Source organism: Tamandua tetradactyla, chromosome 12 (genome assembly GCF_023851605.1).
Source record: "Tamandua tetradactyla isolate mTamTet1 chromosome 12, mTamTet1.pri, whole genome shotgun sequence".
Taxonomy (NCBI): Eukaryota; Metazoa; Chordata; class Mammalia; order Pilosa; family Myrmecophagidae; genus Tamandua; species Tamandua tetradactyla.
In genome coordinates, this window is record NC_135338.1 from 63,313,779 (window position 1) to 63,330,012 (window position 16,234).

Here is a 16,234-nt window from a genome sequence, read left to right on the forward strand (position 1 = left end):
CCCCAAGGGGACTTTGCAAATACTTTTTTACTCACTGTTCAAATCACTGGGATTTATTGGGGCATCACTCTGGACAAACCTACAAAATCTTATGCCCTACTCAAGGTTCCATGTACTTATAGTGTTCAATTAAGCTGTCCACATAAGTTATATTAGGAACTGCACTAGTCAAAATATAAATTTTATACCAAATAAACATTTGTTGCTTTAGTCTCACACATACATTAAAATTTTAAAATATGAACTACCTTCTGTTTTCAGCACCCTGCAGTAATGGCATTCATTTGTTCTTCCTCATGCAAAAACATTTTTAAACTTGTACGTTTATTCACTATCATTATATACACTCTAGGCATTCCTAGATCATACATCAATCTTTATTGTCCAACTTTCTTTCTGATTTCATTTGTGTCCCCAGCCCTCCTCCCTCTTATTCTCACATTCAGCTTCATTCAGTGTTCTAACACAATTGTATTACAATTAGGTAGTATTGTAGCGGGCTCTTATAGCAGGCTCCATTGGCAGGCTCCGTGGCAGGCTCATAGAAAACACTCCATTTTTTTCTTAGAGAAGCCCAAGACCAAAGTGTTGGTTTAAAACCCTCTCATGCTCTGCTTCAGACGCATCACTGTTCTTTTAGCTTCTGTCTCCCCTCACCCAGCTGCAAGCCCCTCTAGGACAAGCACTGGTCCTGGCTCTCCACACCAGCTGCGTGTACTATGTTCTGAGGGCTGCCAGGGATGCAAAAATGAGAACAAGTCATAGCCTCCGGTTCCAAGGGGCTTGCCATCCCTTAGAGGAGCCAGAGTGAGACTGTTGGATTAAGTTCCGATGGCCACCTTTGAGTGAGATGCCAGAAATAACTATGGAGGTTCAGTGCACGTCTTTAAAGAGAGACACATAAAGAAAAAGCAAGGGCGCAAGCCTCGTCACGTTGAGGCATGCCCAGTGTACCAGGAGGCTCAGCTCAGTGCAGGAACTTAGCCAGTCCAAATTCAGGGAGGGGCTCCAGGCAGGAGAGAAAGGAATTTTACGTTCTTGAGCCCTGGGAGAGGGGAGCTGTATGTGGTCTGTGACAGAGAGAAAACTGGAGAGAGGGCAAGGCACCTTTGCATTCTGTCCAAAAAAAACATGAGAAAGGGCCAAGGACTGACACTGAAGGGGTGGACAGAGAAAGGAGGAGCCCAAGAAGGGGACAGAGAGCCAAAACAAGGAAAGGCTGGGGTCACAGAAGCCGAGGGAGGGCCAGTTTCAGGAACAATTGTGTTCAAATACATCCTGCCACTGAGGGATGGAGGAAAATACAATTTAAAACCTGGCACAGCAGCCCAGAAGTTGCTGAAACCTGGTGTCAGCAGTTCCCTCTGCAAGGCGAGGGCTGACACCAGACCGTAGTGAGCTGAGTGAATGGTAGCAGGTTGAGATGAAAATTAAGCCCCTCTTCCTGGAAGCTGCCCAATTGGGGGAGGGAGGGGAGGCAAAGTCAGCAGGAGGGCAGAGGTCCCAGCATAGATGGTGAGGGTAGCTGTGGGCAGGTGAGCCACCCACTGGGATGGGGTGGAGGTGGAAAGAAAGGAGTGGGGAGTGTGGGCAAGACTGCCAGCCTCCCCTCCTGCCAGCTCCTTGACCTTGGGGGCCTCCATTCTCCCATCAGTAAGTGAGCGTCTTGGTATGACTTCATAGGTGTGTTGCAACTAGAATAGCCCAGCTCCCAGCAGTCATTCACAGGCTCTTTTCATCCCTCTGACCTCGCTCTCATGACTACGCAATGAACCTTACCTCATTCTAACTATCATTACATACCTCTACAGTGGTACTAACCCCATTTTACGTTCATGGTAACAGAAAGCCAACGAGGCTTAGTAATGAACTGGCAACCCATTTGCCATGCAAACCAGAATCTAACCTTCCCAGAGCACAAAGAGACTGAAGAGACCCCACGCTACTGTAGGGACAGGAGAGGGAACAGATGAGAAGTGTGTAGACAGCTGAGCATCTGGGGGCCTTAGCACAGGGGAGGCTGAATTTTCAGGGTGCCCTCTTTCAGCACTGCCTGACACTGGATTGCAGACAGCATGTGCTAGCTTTGGACTAGTCCAGGTTGCATGTGGGTGCAGATAAAAGGGTCTGATCATATCCTACTGATGGGCTTTAAGCAAGTTAGGAAAAGAAATAAAACGAGGAAAATGCTGAGGAGCCAGAGTAAAAAGGAGAGAGGAGTCAGACCCAGCCCCCTCAACAGAACGATGCAGCTTAGCAGTAGGAGAACAGGAAAAGACTGTGAGATTGGCAGGTTGTGGCCAGAATGGGGTCGAGGTGAAGGTTGCAGAGCTGACACAGTTCCCCCAGGCCAAATCCAGAGCACATCCTTCATGGTAGGCTGTGCAGCCACTCAGACGGAGTAGAGGAGTCACTGGAGTCAGACAGCCAAAAGCTCAGTCAGAGGAGTAGGCCAACCAGGGAGCAGGGATGGTTCACAGGATTTGAGTTTAGGGTGTGGGCGGGAAGAAGAAGCAACTTGCTTCTCTCTCCCAACCCCAGTGCTATCTGGACAGTAGGAGAATAAACCATTTTCCGGTTTTCAGAAGGCTGTAGGGAACCTGGGATGCAGCAGCATAGCGAGTTTACTCACCACCAGGTGGGGTTTGGGGCTGGTGCCGAGCCCAGAGCCCCTAACACACAGTGACTCCGCACTTTGCGTTCCAGTATGCAGTGTATAGTCGAGCAAGCACCATGAGCATTCCGGTTGCAATGGAGACAGATGGGCCTTTATTGGAAGATGTGCAGATGCTGAGAAAGACAGTGAGTGAAGAGGCTCGTCAGGTAAAAGTTCACAGAGCTAAGTGGGGAGGCACTCTTCATAAGCCCTGCTTAAGGAACTTAGGCCATTTCCGTTAGTGACATATAGGTACCAGTGCCTTCTGCCAAAGCTAAAATTAAAATTAAAAATGTGGTACTCTTGTAGAGAGCTTTATCCATAGGTCTCACTCAGTGAACAAATTATTGGAAACACTCTTTAAAGATTCAATATGTGAATGAGATTTGTTTCCCAATTAAAATTGATACCCCAGGTGGGCCACGGTGGCTCAGCAGGCAAGAATGCTTGCCTGCCATGCCAGAGGACCCGGGTTCGATACCTGGTGCCTGCCCATGTTAAAAAAAAAAAATTGATATCCCCAGCTCTGAATTAATTTTTCTTAACATTTTCATGTGACTATAAAAGTTTCTTTTAAAGTGAGGCTCAAATTGGCCAACAGTAGAAGAGATCCAGTTTTGTTTTGAGGAAGGGGAAAGGACAGGGTACAGAAATGCTTCAGGTTTCAGAGTTGGGGGAAGGTGAAGGGCTGAGGAGGGAAGGGTCACAGGAACTGACCTTGTACACTTGCGGTTTTGCTGTGTTTGCAGAACTGTCCTTTAAATGCTAACTTGAGCAAAATCAAAAGCTTTGCAGTAATAGCTCACCACTCCCTCTTTTTCCCTTTGCCTCCCTCTGACTTCTTCTCTGGCCCAGAGACATTTGCTTTTAGGTCTTCATAGCAGTTACGGCCCCCAGGGAAGTCATCCGCTCTGTTGCCCTAGCTCTGGAGTCGCCTCTGTGTAGTTCCCAGGGACAGGGACTACCAATTCCGCTCAGCACTCACCCAAAGAGAGCCTCTCCTACTCTTATCATCACCTAGGAAAATAGATCATTCAGGCCTTAAAGACGGGGTGGTTTACAGTCTTTGCTGTATTTTGGAGGCCTTTATTTTCACCTGCTGCCTTTCTTCAAGCATGCTTTCCTGCCTTCACTATGCCAAACTCATGTCATCCTAAGTTGGTATACAGGCCTGGTCCCTTTCGGCATGGAAACTTTAGGTTCCTTTAGCCAGTAAGAATCCTCAAAGACTTCTGACACTAAAATTCTGAAATTTAAAAGGTTTAAGTGGTTGCATTCATTAATAAACATTTATAAATAGCATTAAAAAAAGAAAAGAAAGAAAAGTGGCTGGACCTCAGGCAGGTGTTTAAATCACCCCCGTTGTGGCAGGTGCCCTGTGCACTCAGCACAGGTGGATTATACGTGGAGTATCATTTGGTGCTCCCTTAAGCAGAGTTCTGTTTGTTCCTTTTTAAATCTTTCTTTCTTTTTTTTAATTATTAAATCTTTTTTGTTTTAATTAGAGTAACTCATATCCCCTCCTTCACCAGACAAACATGCACAGTCTTGGTCTGCCCTGCCCAGTGCTGTGGTCACGGGCACCAGGCAGCTCCTGAGCACCTGAGATGTGGCAAGCCCCAGGGCAGATGTGCCGCTCAACTAAAACGCACGCTGGGAATCCAAGACTTAGCATGAGGCAAAGAATGTAAAACATTTCATTAATAATTTTTTATTATCGACTATATATGTTGAAATGATAAATATTGGATGTACTCTGTTAAATATAGTATTGGAAGTTAATTCACCCCTTTTTATTTTCTTAATGTGGCTACTAGAAAATGTGGAATTACATTCATAGCCTGTGTTCTGTTTCACTTGGAAAACGCTGGTCTAGATCTTTTCATGGTACCACAGAAGGAAAGGCCACCTTTCCTGTGGGTAACCATACTCACCTGCCTTCTCCTGCCCACCTACTTCCTCGCCTTGGGATGAGATGAAAAATAAATGAATAAATGCTTCTTTCAGCTCCTCAAGGTCTGAAAATGCTAAAATCCAGTGGAAAAATTCAGTGTAGTTTGAATGAACATAAGTAACTCATTTTTTGATCAATCCAGTTGAATTCCCTACTTTCTTCACTATTAATAGCAGTGAATGGATTTAATCAGAAATATGAAAATCCTTTTAAATTCTCCATTTTATTTGTGAGGGTGTTATTTTTCCTTCTCGATGATTATTTTTTCACTTTGAAAGGAAGTTGTCACCCTTTTTTGATTAAGATTTTTATTTTATTGCTTAAAATAAAGTTTACTAAGGATATGAGAACACACTGCCTGTGGACAGGCAGCAGGAAATCACAGTGCCCCTTCTGCCTGTGAATCTGTCATCGCATGGCAGTGTTGTATCACTTGGGCTGTACAAGTTGAAAAGAAGGTTAATATTTTACAAGCAAATTCTTATACTCAAATCTTTCAGGGTTAGGGAATTTTTTTCTTTGGGGCACATCCTTTTGACATAAGTTGAAATTAAAGCTGGGAAAAGAATACTTTACCCCAGATGTAATGAATGTGCAAATTGTGGACATAGTCCCAGTTCAGGTCTTACTCTGTAGGAGATGAAGAACTTGATCAAGATCAAGAGCACAAACCAAAACAGCATTCTTACCTTGAGTAAGACTGCCTTTGAAAGTTGACTCTAGTACAGTGCACAGTGCGAGAAAACTACACCTGTAGAAGAAGGCACCACTGCTCAGGATGGCCACCTGGGCACAGAGGCCATCCCTGGAGTCAGCCCCTCACTCAGTTCCAGATAATGATGTGGAGGAGGAATATAGCATGTGTGCTTCCTTGTTTGTGTTCAGGATTCTTAAAATTAGGTTCTATAGCTCAGATTTCTATGTAATTGGCATTCTTTCAGAAATATCCCCCACCCTCACCTTTACATTCATGGGTCGAAGACTCGACTTCTCTCCATATCAGTCTGTTGATTTAACAAAATCTCAGAATCCCAACAGCCTATTTTTTTGTTTTAAGAAAGCGATAAGCTGATCCTCAAACTGATACAGAAATGCAAAGGACCTATAGAATAGCAAAAACAACTCTGCAAAAAAGAACCAAGACTTTTAATATACTTTATGATTAACGCTAGCCTGTTTTAAAGACTTAGATTCCTGTGGCAGTCAAATTCTTTCCCCAATTTCAACCTTTTTAGATGAAAATATTTATGAAGTACTGTGTCTTAGGTGTAATATTTGAAATAATAGATTTTTCTTAATTTGAAAATGGAGCCATATTGCTGAAATTTTCTAAAACATTTTTAAAGCGAGTACACCAAGATGAAGGAAGAATTTACATACATGATTTGGAGAAAAAAATTGGTTTAAAAAGTTACAGCTAAAAATTTACACTAAGCTTTTTGGATGTTATATTCAGAATTTGAATATTTTCAATGTCTTTTTAATTTTTTTTCAGCTAATTTTATTTTTCCCAAATAACTCCAGATTCCATTAACATGATTTGAATGTGGGGTCAGGATGGGTATAGGAGGCAGATAATAGTATCTCAGAAGAATGGGGGAGCTGGCCAAGACTCTAATGCTCAGGGAACATAGTTGGCTGAACTTTAGTGGAGAAATTCAACTGTGTATTTCCTGGTCAGAATCATTTGGCTTTCTTTTGAGAAACTTATGTGACCCCATACAGAAATCCCAAAAAAAAAAAAAAACTAGTAATTTTTATGTGAACACATTTGCATCAGAGACATTTAAAACATGTACAATTCTCATTTTAACAGTTGGTCGGGAGAAAAGCAGTATCAACCACGCAAGTAAGGAAGGTGTAGAAAGTCAAGAAGTGGGAAGTGAAGGTATTTGTGATTAAATATGTAAAATATATATATAAGGCTTTTCTTATTTAGGAAAAGAATTGACAAGTTAAAATGTTATATACATGAAGTATTTTCCCTTTTTCCATGTCATTCCAGCTTGTGATGGTCAAGACAAAATTAAAGAAGTCTAGCCCTTTAAGAAATTCCGATTCATTCTACCCAAAATTAAAAAGCAAAGTTCGTGTTCACTCCTTTAGACAGGAGGAGCACGTGTGTGTGCCCGTCCCGATGTTCTTTTCCCGTTTCCTGTTTACATCCTGCCTTTGAGACCTGCCAGTGTGCTGCCAGCTGGAGGCCCTGCCTCTCTGGCCTGGATCTCCCCGCAAGCTGCCTCTCTCTAGTCCACATCCTCCTTTCCACCAGCTCCACCGGGCCCACATGTTAGCCACCACACCCTCCACCGAGAATCACTCATTCAGGGGAATCGTCTGTATGACATCACCTTCTTTCCTGGCTCCTGTGTTTCTGATCCCAACCCCCTCGTTGTTTGTAAAATTATCCTCCACTTTACACACTGATTTAAAATGCCTGAACAGGAAGGCTTAGATACAGTCATCACAATTTCTGCTCTTCCAGAAGCTCTGATGTCATGTTTGTTTTCTAAATTTGCTTTTATCAGTTCCACCTCTGAGGATTTTTACTATTGCCTTCTATTAAAGTGCTGTTTTCTTCTCTTTTGAATGCCTGTTTCAGCAGTAATTAAATATTTCAAGTATATAAAAGTCTTGGTTTTGTTTTGCTTTGCTTTGCTTTGCTTTGTTTTGTTTTGTTTTACAGAGCAATATAAAATGGACATAAAGTGCAGAGTAGAGTTTTACCACCTCTGGGTTTTCTCATGATTGAATGCAAGCATGCTTTACAAAAATGGCAGCATCTTCAAGTATGCAGCAGGGACAGGCAGCACATGGGCCTCTGACCATCAGCATCTCTGTGGCTGTTACTTCTAACACCACTTGACGCTGCTTTCCAGGGTCAAAAATCAAAATTCCTGCCTGTGCCATGAATGAATGCTAATGTTTCTACACACAACCCTGAAATGATGGCCCAGCAAAGTTCTGCTTAAACCTTGGCATTATTGTGGTTCTCATAGATAAATTTGCAAAGAACCCTGCTGAGACATATTTAGCTCTGCAGAAATGTGAACTTTTCATTTATGACTTCTGTAGTTCCTTGAATTTCATTAAAGTGAAGAAAAGCATACCTCACCATATCAAAGTTAGATATCTGGAAACTGTGACGAGTTGTTGCATTATGTGATTTTGGCTGTCAATTGATTGGCATAAAAAAAATTTTTTTTCTAATGAATATGTATTCACCACCACAAAAGTGACTTACTCTCTTTCAATATCATCTTCTTTTTTATGGATACACCAAGCAGAAAGGAAGACTTGGTTCTGGTTAAGGAACTTTCTTTCATCCAAGAAGGTTTCTAACTAACTGTTGGGTCTCCTGACATACACGTTGTGTTTGGATGATTTCGATGGCTTAATGTTTTGTTACAGAATACCAGCGTTAACATAATTGCCCTACTTTAAAACCAAATAATTTGTTTAACTGTTATTCTTGGAAATACTTATTTGGCTATATCAGCTCCCCAGATCTGGCTTCCGTTTCTTTGCAATTTCCTAAATCCTTGCACAAAAATGGGATTCATTTCATTTATTTTAGTAAAGTAAAACCAAAATTTCATAAACTTCAAGAAGAGAATGGAGTGAAGTCTTACTTCTCACCCTCAGTATTATAAATTTTCATGTAAATTATTAGTTTTTCTAAGTGTTAGAGGTTTTAATGTCAGTCTGAGAATCCTTGTTCGAATTTGAAATGTTAGATCCTGTATTGTTTTTAAAGCCAGTTTAAATATGTGTTTTCATTCATCCTTTTTGTTTACCTCCAAGGGAAATTTAGACTTTCTGAAATGCTTCAGTAATGGATATGACCATAGAATGGCTTTGGTAATTTTAACTGAAATTAGAGTATAGTTAGGGCAATTATTAAAACCAATTAATTCTACAAAATAGAGGTGCTGAATATTCTGTACCAAAACCTACACATTGTAGAAGACCATAATGCCACGGTTCTGCACCAGCCTGTCACACTCTTCGTGAGATTATTTGGAAAAGACCAGATGTATTAGGTAAATTACTGAATGCCTCACTCCGTGCAAGAAATCAGCCTCTTTCCCCGTGGCAAGTGAAGCCTAGAGTTTCCGTGATAGGCCCTAGGCTCACAGAGACCCCGTGAGTGGGCAAGCTTACTTTCCAGACAGCTTAGTGTTCGGCCAACCCCGTTGCATTTTTTAATTTCAGGCACAGAAAGATCAGAAGAAGGACCGTCCCCTTGTGCACCGCAAGTCTGAGCTGCCTCAGGACCTCCACACCAAGAAGGCCTTGGAAGCCCACTGCGGGGCCAGCGAGCTGCTCTCCCGGGATGGGCACTAGCCTCCCAAGGACCACGCCAGGCTGGGGAGGCAGTTCCCTCGTGGGTTCTGTAGAAAACACATCTTTTGTGTGCCATACAAATCCGTTAGGCTCCAGGTCAGAGCTTCCTTCAACCCCGTTCCATAGGAACACACTCTTCCACGCCCCAGATCAAGAGTCCCGACAGTGGTGGGTGGAGGGCCTGTCTGCACAGCCCTCCACCCTCATGAGAGTCCCACTGAGTCAGCTCTAGGAAAGCACCCTGGCTGCCACCTTCATGTCTGACCAAGATGTTTAAACTAGGTGGTTCTGTGACAGTAGCAATTATTTTCAAATCAAAGGAACACTTTAAAAAGTATTACAAATTTTTAAAGACTTTACAGCCTTGAAATTGTGTCCCCATGATTGTTACGCCAACAGATTTTTTGGTTGCAGGTTTTGTTTTACTCATCGAAATGGTTCTTTGCTTTCATGTTCTAACACAACTTACTGAAAGAGTAACGTGACAATCCTCAGCCACTGTAATTTTCTGAGGCATTTCTTCCCTTTTGTTAATGACACGAATATATGTCCTACTTCTTTTATGTAATATCTAAAGCCATATTCCCAAGGCTGTGGTACAGCACCAGGACTCCGGAGTAAGCTGGTGGAAGACACTGATTTTAATCAGAGCTCTTGGCCAACCTTGACTGGAATGAGGATTTTGAAATTGTGTGTTCATATTTTTACTTGCAGTATTGTTTTTTCTTTATTTAGATATCGTTACCCTTTAAAAAGGCTCTTAATAAAATGGCTCTCTGACAGTTCCATAACTTGTGGAAAGTTAAAACGAGGTCTTTTTGAGTTAAACCGGTTATTGACCTAATGTAAACTGCAGCTGCCTTTCAGCAACAAATCAGCCTGGTCGGCCCGACCGCTACCTGAGGCTCCACTGTCCCGAACCCACTCCCTGTGGCCCTCAGAGCCTCGAGGAGGCTCCGGCAAGGGCGACGCCAGAAGAATCTTTTTCTGTTGAAAAGAGCACACACATTATAAACACCTCATTAGTGAAATATGATATCTAAGTTACCATCAGTCTTCAAATGCTGCTATTTCACAAACTTATTTGCATGTTTGTATTGAGCTTTTTCGTTTTAGATGGAATAGCACGAGGAGAAAATATTTACATTTAGTGCTTTGTCTATTTTTTTCTCTCAGGGTGGCCAGTATTTTGACTTATTTATCTTGCTTGAAAGCTGTTTGAAATGTGCACTGCTATTCAGAACAAGTGATTCTAGTTTCTTTTGTCTCGGGCATAAGATTATATAACTTAATGTTAAATGTCTCAGTGCATAAAAGATAAGATGCAGTTTCTTTTAAGATCTGTCTTTTTATCTAGGTCTCCTGTGTCCATTAATTATTGTGAGAAGCAGACATAGCTGTGCAGAGCTGCTGTCACTGCCAGTTGATTTCATTCAAATCCATCGACAGTGCTTATTTCCTTGTGTCTCAGAGGAAAATCACTTTGGGGGAGGGGATTTATTGTGTTTAGAGCAAGTATTAAATTAAAAGATTGCCCCATCTTCAAGTAGAAGAGTCCATTCTGTGAAAAGAAACACTTCCTGAGAAACTTGACAAGTATTTATCCATATTACCATTTTGAAATCTATTATTTAAAAGTTTAGATGCCTTCTCCTTTTGAGGGAAAAAGGGTGCTTTTTATTGTATAAAGCAGCGTCTTCTGTATTTTGATACACCATTGTTTGAACTTCCATCTTTAGCCGATAGATTCTCAAATAACCTTGATTTTGGATGTTCAGTATGTTTGTGAGAGAGGTTTCTAGAAAGAATCTCTTTTTGCCCTAGGGAAGAAAGCAAAATACCAATGTTTGGTTGATTGTGTGAAGCCCAACGTCTAAGAACATCTTTTTTGTCTAGGTTTTAATTCTGCTCTTTATTGAAGACAAACATTCACCAAAAAGAAAAGTTGAGAGAAACTAATTTTCTTTGACAAAGGTATTATTATTACTTAATATTTTGACCTATTAAAGTTTCCCTAGTTAGTACTTGGATTCCCTGTGCTAATTGTTCAACTTATCTAGATTATTATATAGATAGGCTGTTTATTCTGTACCAAACTGATTTCAAAAGTACTACACTGAAAATATGCTAGTAATTTGGTGACTGTTTTTCTTCATAAAGTTCTCTGTTGGCATCTTCACATTTCCAGACTGTATCTGTACATCAGAAATGTCACTATTCTGAGTGTCTTTTTAGTGTGGCTTTAGTATGGCTTCCTTTTAATATTGTACATACATTGTATCTTTGTTTTATGGTAATAAGTAATAAAAATGTAGACTTCATATTTTGTACAAAATGTCCTATGTACAGAATAAAAAAGTTCATAGAAACAGCAAACATAGGTAAGTGCACAATTATTTTTCTTTAAAAAAAATGTAACTTAATGCTTTGGTGAAATGTTAAGTATCTACATATTTTTTAAGATTTTGTAATTTGAAAATTTTTTGTTTTGACATTGTTTATGAAGAGAAACTTCATATACTTGCCATTTAATATGCTCTTTTATCTAATTTTAAAAATTCTAAAAATGGTGTATTCTATGAACTAAATAAAGACCATGTGAATTTTATTACTCATGACACGAAACTTAGGCGTGATGTGGGGCAGGCTGGCCCTGACCATCTCACAGCTCCTGTTGAGCCGGAGCCAGCCACACCACAAGGGTACCAGCCTGAGCATGGGAAGCAGGAATCCATTCTTCCCCCAACATCTGAGTGCTGACGTTTTACTTCTTTAGTGGAAAAAATAGAAGTGACTTTTTTATAAATCACCTCTCATTTATTGAGTAAGTAAAGGTAAATCAGAATACAATTTATAGAAACAGTTATTTGAGCCTTAATTATGATGCTTTAAAAAGTTCTTACAGAGGAATTAAAGTCTTGGCGAGAGCAGAGCCTCACTGGAAACATGGATTTAGGATCCTAGTTCACCCATGCCTTTTTTTAGGGCATTGTCCTCAGTAATGCTGCTGCTGAAGGCAGATGGAAGTAGGGCCTAGAATGAAGTTCTCTCCCCAAGACCCGGCCATGGACCTCTCCTCTCCTTAGTTGTACCCGCATGGTGTTCCAGCAGGTACATAATGGGGCCCACTCTTTAGGGTGGTTTGGGCAAAGGTTCTTACCCTCAGTCCTTGCTTCCCTTTGCCATCAAATGGTCTCTCTGACCCTCTTCTCATTTGCAAAATGCACAAGTCTCTCATTGAGCTGGGGGGAGGGGGAGGTCAGGATGGGAACAGCCAAGCCCCAGGCAGAGTGTAGCCATGACACATGCTGCATGTCTTCAACCCTGAGCAACTGATGATTCGGTTGGGTGTTGAGAACAACTGCACATACCCACCTCCGCCTAGGAGCAGGCATGCCAGTCCGAAGAAGTTTTTAATCTGGAGGAGCACTAGTATTGCTGTTTCCTCAGACTGCATGTTCCACCTCTAGGTTTCTCCCATCTAACATCAGACAGAGGTAATGGGCGCTCTGCCCGACGCATTCAAATGACCAGTTCCTGAGACACCGAGGTTTCAAAGCCAGAGTGTCTTGCTAGGTGTGAAGCAGGAGCTCAGATGGTCAAAAAATCTGCCTCCCCAAACTGCAGTAATTCCGATTGTTTTATAGTATTAAAATATGGGCAAGCTTTAGGATAATGAGCACAGTGGCCACAGGTGATGTAATTAGAGGTAATCTAATTATTGAGCATGTTAAGATTACATGCTTAGAGAAGGTACATAAGAAAATGGAGGCCTTCATATGGTGATGGAAGTGATTTTTAGTATTATAAAAAGGTATAGGTGACTTGTAGGTTTAAGTCGAAGCTACTGCACGTGTCAGGCTTTGGTTAGATCCAGTCTCAGTTATCAAGATAACTTGGGACTTGGGGTGCGTTAGTTCTGGTCTGACCCAAGGCTCTTTGTTAATAAACATTAAAGGCTCTGTTTAGTGATCACAAGACTACAAAGTGGAAAAAATGGATAAAATGGGTACAAGCAAGGGTCAGTCACAAGGTTTTTACAATCACAAGGGTACAAGATAAAGACTATGCAATTGTCATCAGAGATCAAGGCAGCTGGATTACAGTTCAGAGATGTCAGGTATTCCCCTCTGTCTATGCCAATGCACCAGAAAGTTAAAAAGGATTATCTCTACTAGTGATTGAGTAATCACAATCATACCTTAAGTCCTAACCTCTGGGTTGCACACGGGGGGCGCTGTAATGTCTAGTCACTTCCTGCGGCATAAGAATTTACTATAGAGTCGTGCTGCGACTTTAATTCAGCTTCCTGGTACTCTCATTTCATGGTAGCGAGAGGCCTAAAAACAAATGGGCTGGTTTATGTCTCCTTCCAGTGGTATGGTACTAGCAATGATAATGATAATGGTATCTTTTGCCCCCACTTTTATGTCAGGTGCCATCACAGGGGCTTCCTTACCTGTCCAAACTTAATTCTCACAATCCACCAAAATATTTGCCATTACCATCCTCAGTTACAACCTAGCATGAAGAAACTGAGGGACACAAAGGGTAAGTCACTCTCCCAAGGTCACAGGAGAAGTGGGTGGGGCCAGGTTTGTGGCCCTAGAGCCCAAGACCTTCACCCCAGTTTGATAGAAGAACTACCCTTAGACACCAGTGCCAGGTGGCCACAAACACCAGGTAAGGTCCCCAGGTCTGTGCTCTCCCCACGTGCCACCCTGTGGAAATGCGGACTGCTAAGAGATGACTGGACACGGCTGAGAGCTTTCTGACATTGAGTGTGCATTTTCAAACCATAAGAACATTAAGCATCATCTGTGACTTTCAAACACTTCAGAAGCTGTTGTTTTTAAGTTAAAATTTTTTACCTTAGCTGTTTTTAAAAAACATGCTCAAGCATGTTACACCGAATCCCAACCCTTGAAAACCAACACATTAATTTCTGTTCTTGTTAATTCACTTTATAGTAAATGTTACTAGTGTGAACCTATAAAATGAATTCATCTAAAGTTCAGCTTTTATATGTTTGGTTTTATGTAAGGTTTCATTTGGAAAAGAAAAAAAAAATGGAATCCACTGCTGAAAAGTTTGAAATCCACTCGCCTTAATTTAAGTCTTTCTTTTCTAGTTAAGGAAATAATTCCTAGAAGTGCAGGGACTTGCCCAAACTAGTTCATAGCTAAGGGTTTTTCCCATGCTCTGGCAAGTTCTCTCTCAGGCTTTTCTGCTTTTTACAAAAGCAGTGTGTAAATTAACTTCCCCAGAACACTGGGGAGAGGTATCAGAAAGCATTATAATTGTTTTTATATCCCAGTGTTTCCCTATAGCTTCTCTAGTTTTACTCCTCTGGGCACTTTTAGAGGTCACAGTTAAATCAACCTGAGCTGAACTGCTCTGTTTATTTTTATTGGTTGATGTATAACCAACCAGTTCAAGAATTAGAAGAGTTTGGGAGCTATCTTCTTCGTTCCTGTAATAAATGCTGCCAGTAATGGGTACTTTTGCTGTATGTTTAGCAGCAAACAGAAGGGTAAAGAATGGAAGTTTGAACCCTAGGGAACCAGGTTGAGTTGCTTTTGTTGTCTTTTTTTTTATATCTTCACGCACAAAGAGTCCATCCAAAGTATACAATCAGTGGCTCACAAGATCATCACATCATTGAGTATTCATCACCATGATTATTTTTAGAACATCTGCATCACTTCAGAAAAATAAAAAGAAAAACAACATACGTTCCAAACCCTTACCCCTCCCTCTCATTGACCACTAGTATTTTAATCTACACAACTTAAGTACCCCTTCTCCCCACCCTACATTATTTTTTGTCCGTATTTTTTATCATCTGTCCATACCCTGGATAAAAGGGACATCAGATGCAAGGTTTTCACAATCACACGGTCACATTGTAAAAGCTATATAGTTACATATACAATTATATAATTGTCTTTAAGAATCAACTGGAACATATAGTTCAATAGTTTCAGGTACTTCCCTCTAGCAATACACCATAAATCAAAAAGGGATATCTATATAATGCTTAAAAATAACCTCCAGGATAATCTCATGGCTCTATTTGAAATCTCTCAGTCACTGAAACTTTTGCCTCATTTCTCTCTTCTCCCTTTGGTCAAGAGCGCTTTCTCAACCCCATGATGCTGGTCCCGGTTCATCTCTTGCAATCCTGTCCCATGATGCCAGGGAGATTTACACCCCTGGAGCCATATCCTACATAGTGGGGAGGGCAGTGAGTTCATCTGCCAAGTTGGATTAAAAAGAGAGGCCAGGTTGAGTTTTGAGAGGCTCATGACTCCCCTGCAATTACATAATGTACATTTTTCTGGAGGAAATAGCTTTCATCCAATGGATCTGTGTCCCGGAAGTGCGATCCCATCATCTCTGTCTCTCACAAGTGGGAGTCAGATGTGGCCAGAGGTTCCTGGTTGGGAACCTACAGCACAGAGTTCCATGGGCACCTACGAGGGAAAAACAAAGGTGTCCTCTCCACATAGCAAACCAGAAACTGTTGATTAGTGGACTATGGGGGAAGCTGGTTTTGCAGGTGCTGGGCCCCCATGGGGTCGAGGGCTTTACGCAGGGCCAGGCCCCACAGGTCAGCGCCCACGCTGGCTTTGTGAGACGGGAGGCACGTGGCGGCTGGGCATTGGTGGGAAGGCCCCAGACGCAGCTGTCAGTCATTTGTTATAAAAATGCACCTCGAGAAATCTGCCGCCAACCCACTTGAGCCAGGGCGCCCCGTAACCAGTGGCTGTGTGCCACTAATAGCCAGGCCCCACATAGGTTCTCCCCATCCAGATCACCAGGAAGCCCAAGGTTCCCTCGACCTGGCTGGGGAATCTTGGGGAATGTCTTCACTGCTTTCCTTCCACTCGGGGACATTCAGATGCGTGTGGAAAGGGGAACCGGGAAGGGGCACAAGGCCTGTGGGTTGGTGGCCACTCCGGGGTCAATGCCAAGTGCTGGGCCTCGAGCAAACCAAAATGCATGCCCCACTGTGTACGTCACCCCAGGCCCCACAGAAGCAAAGCTAACCCCAAAGCCTTCTTTAGGGGCTGACCTTGAGCCGAAAGCCAAGAACAAGACATACAGAAAATGTGATTATTGAACGATTTGCTTTAAGGCTTCCCCCCACCCCTCGCTGTTATCAAATATGAAATATTTTGCTGGGAAGCCTAGAGACCGCCACTTTCAAAGCCACCTCTTCAGGAGTTTCTTAAAGGTTGGAATAGAAAACGTGCCCCTAGAAAGGAATGCTG

The 16,234-nt window shown here is 42.0% G+C and overlaps 1 protein-coding gene across 8 annotated transcripts in view; it reads left to right on the forward strand.

The window, feature by feature from the left end:
* PPP2R5C (protein phosphatase 2 regulatory subunit B'gamma) overlaps positions 1-11,333 on the forward strand; it is a 211,173-nt gene extending 199,840 nt beyond the window's left edge. For 4 of the 8 annotated variants that reach the window (XM_077123579.1, XM_077123580.1, XM_077123574.1 and 1 more), the window contains 2 exons: positions 2,707-2,823; positions 8,826-11,333. In XM_077123579.1, the coding sequence (XP_076979694.1) occupies positions 2,707-2,823; positions 8,826-8,957 (249 nt within the window). In that variant the 3' untranslated portion in view covers positions 8,958-11,333. Of the gene's footprint in view, positions 1-2,706; positions 2,824-6,426; positions 6,499-8,825 lie in introns of all 8 variants that reach the window. The other 4 variants (XM_077123573.1, XM_077123577.1, XM_077123571.1 and 1 more) reach the window with 3 other exon arrangements.
* The last annotated feature ends 4,901 nt before the right edge of the window (positions 11,334-16,234 follow it).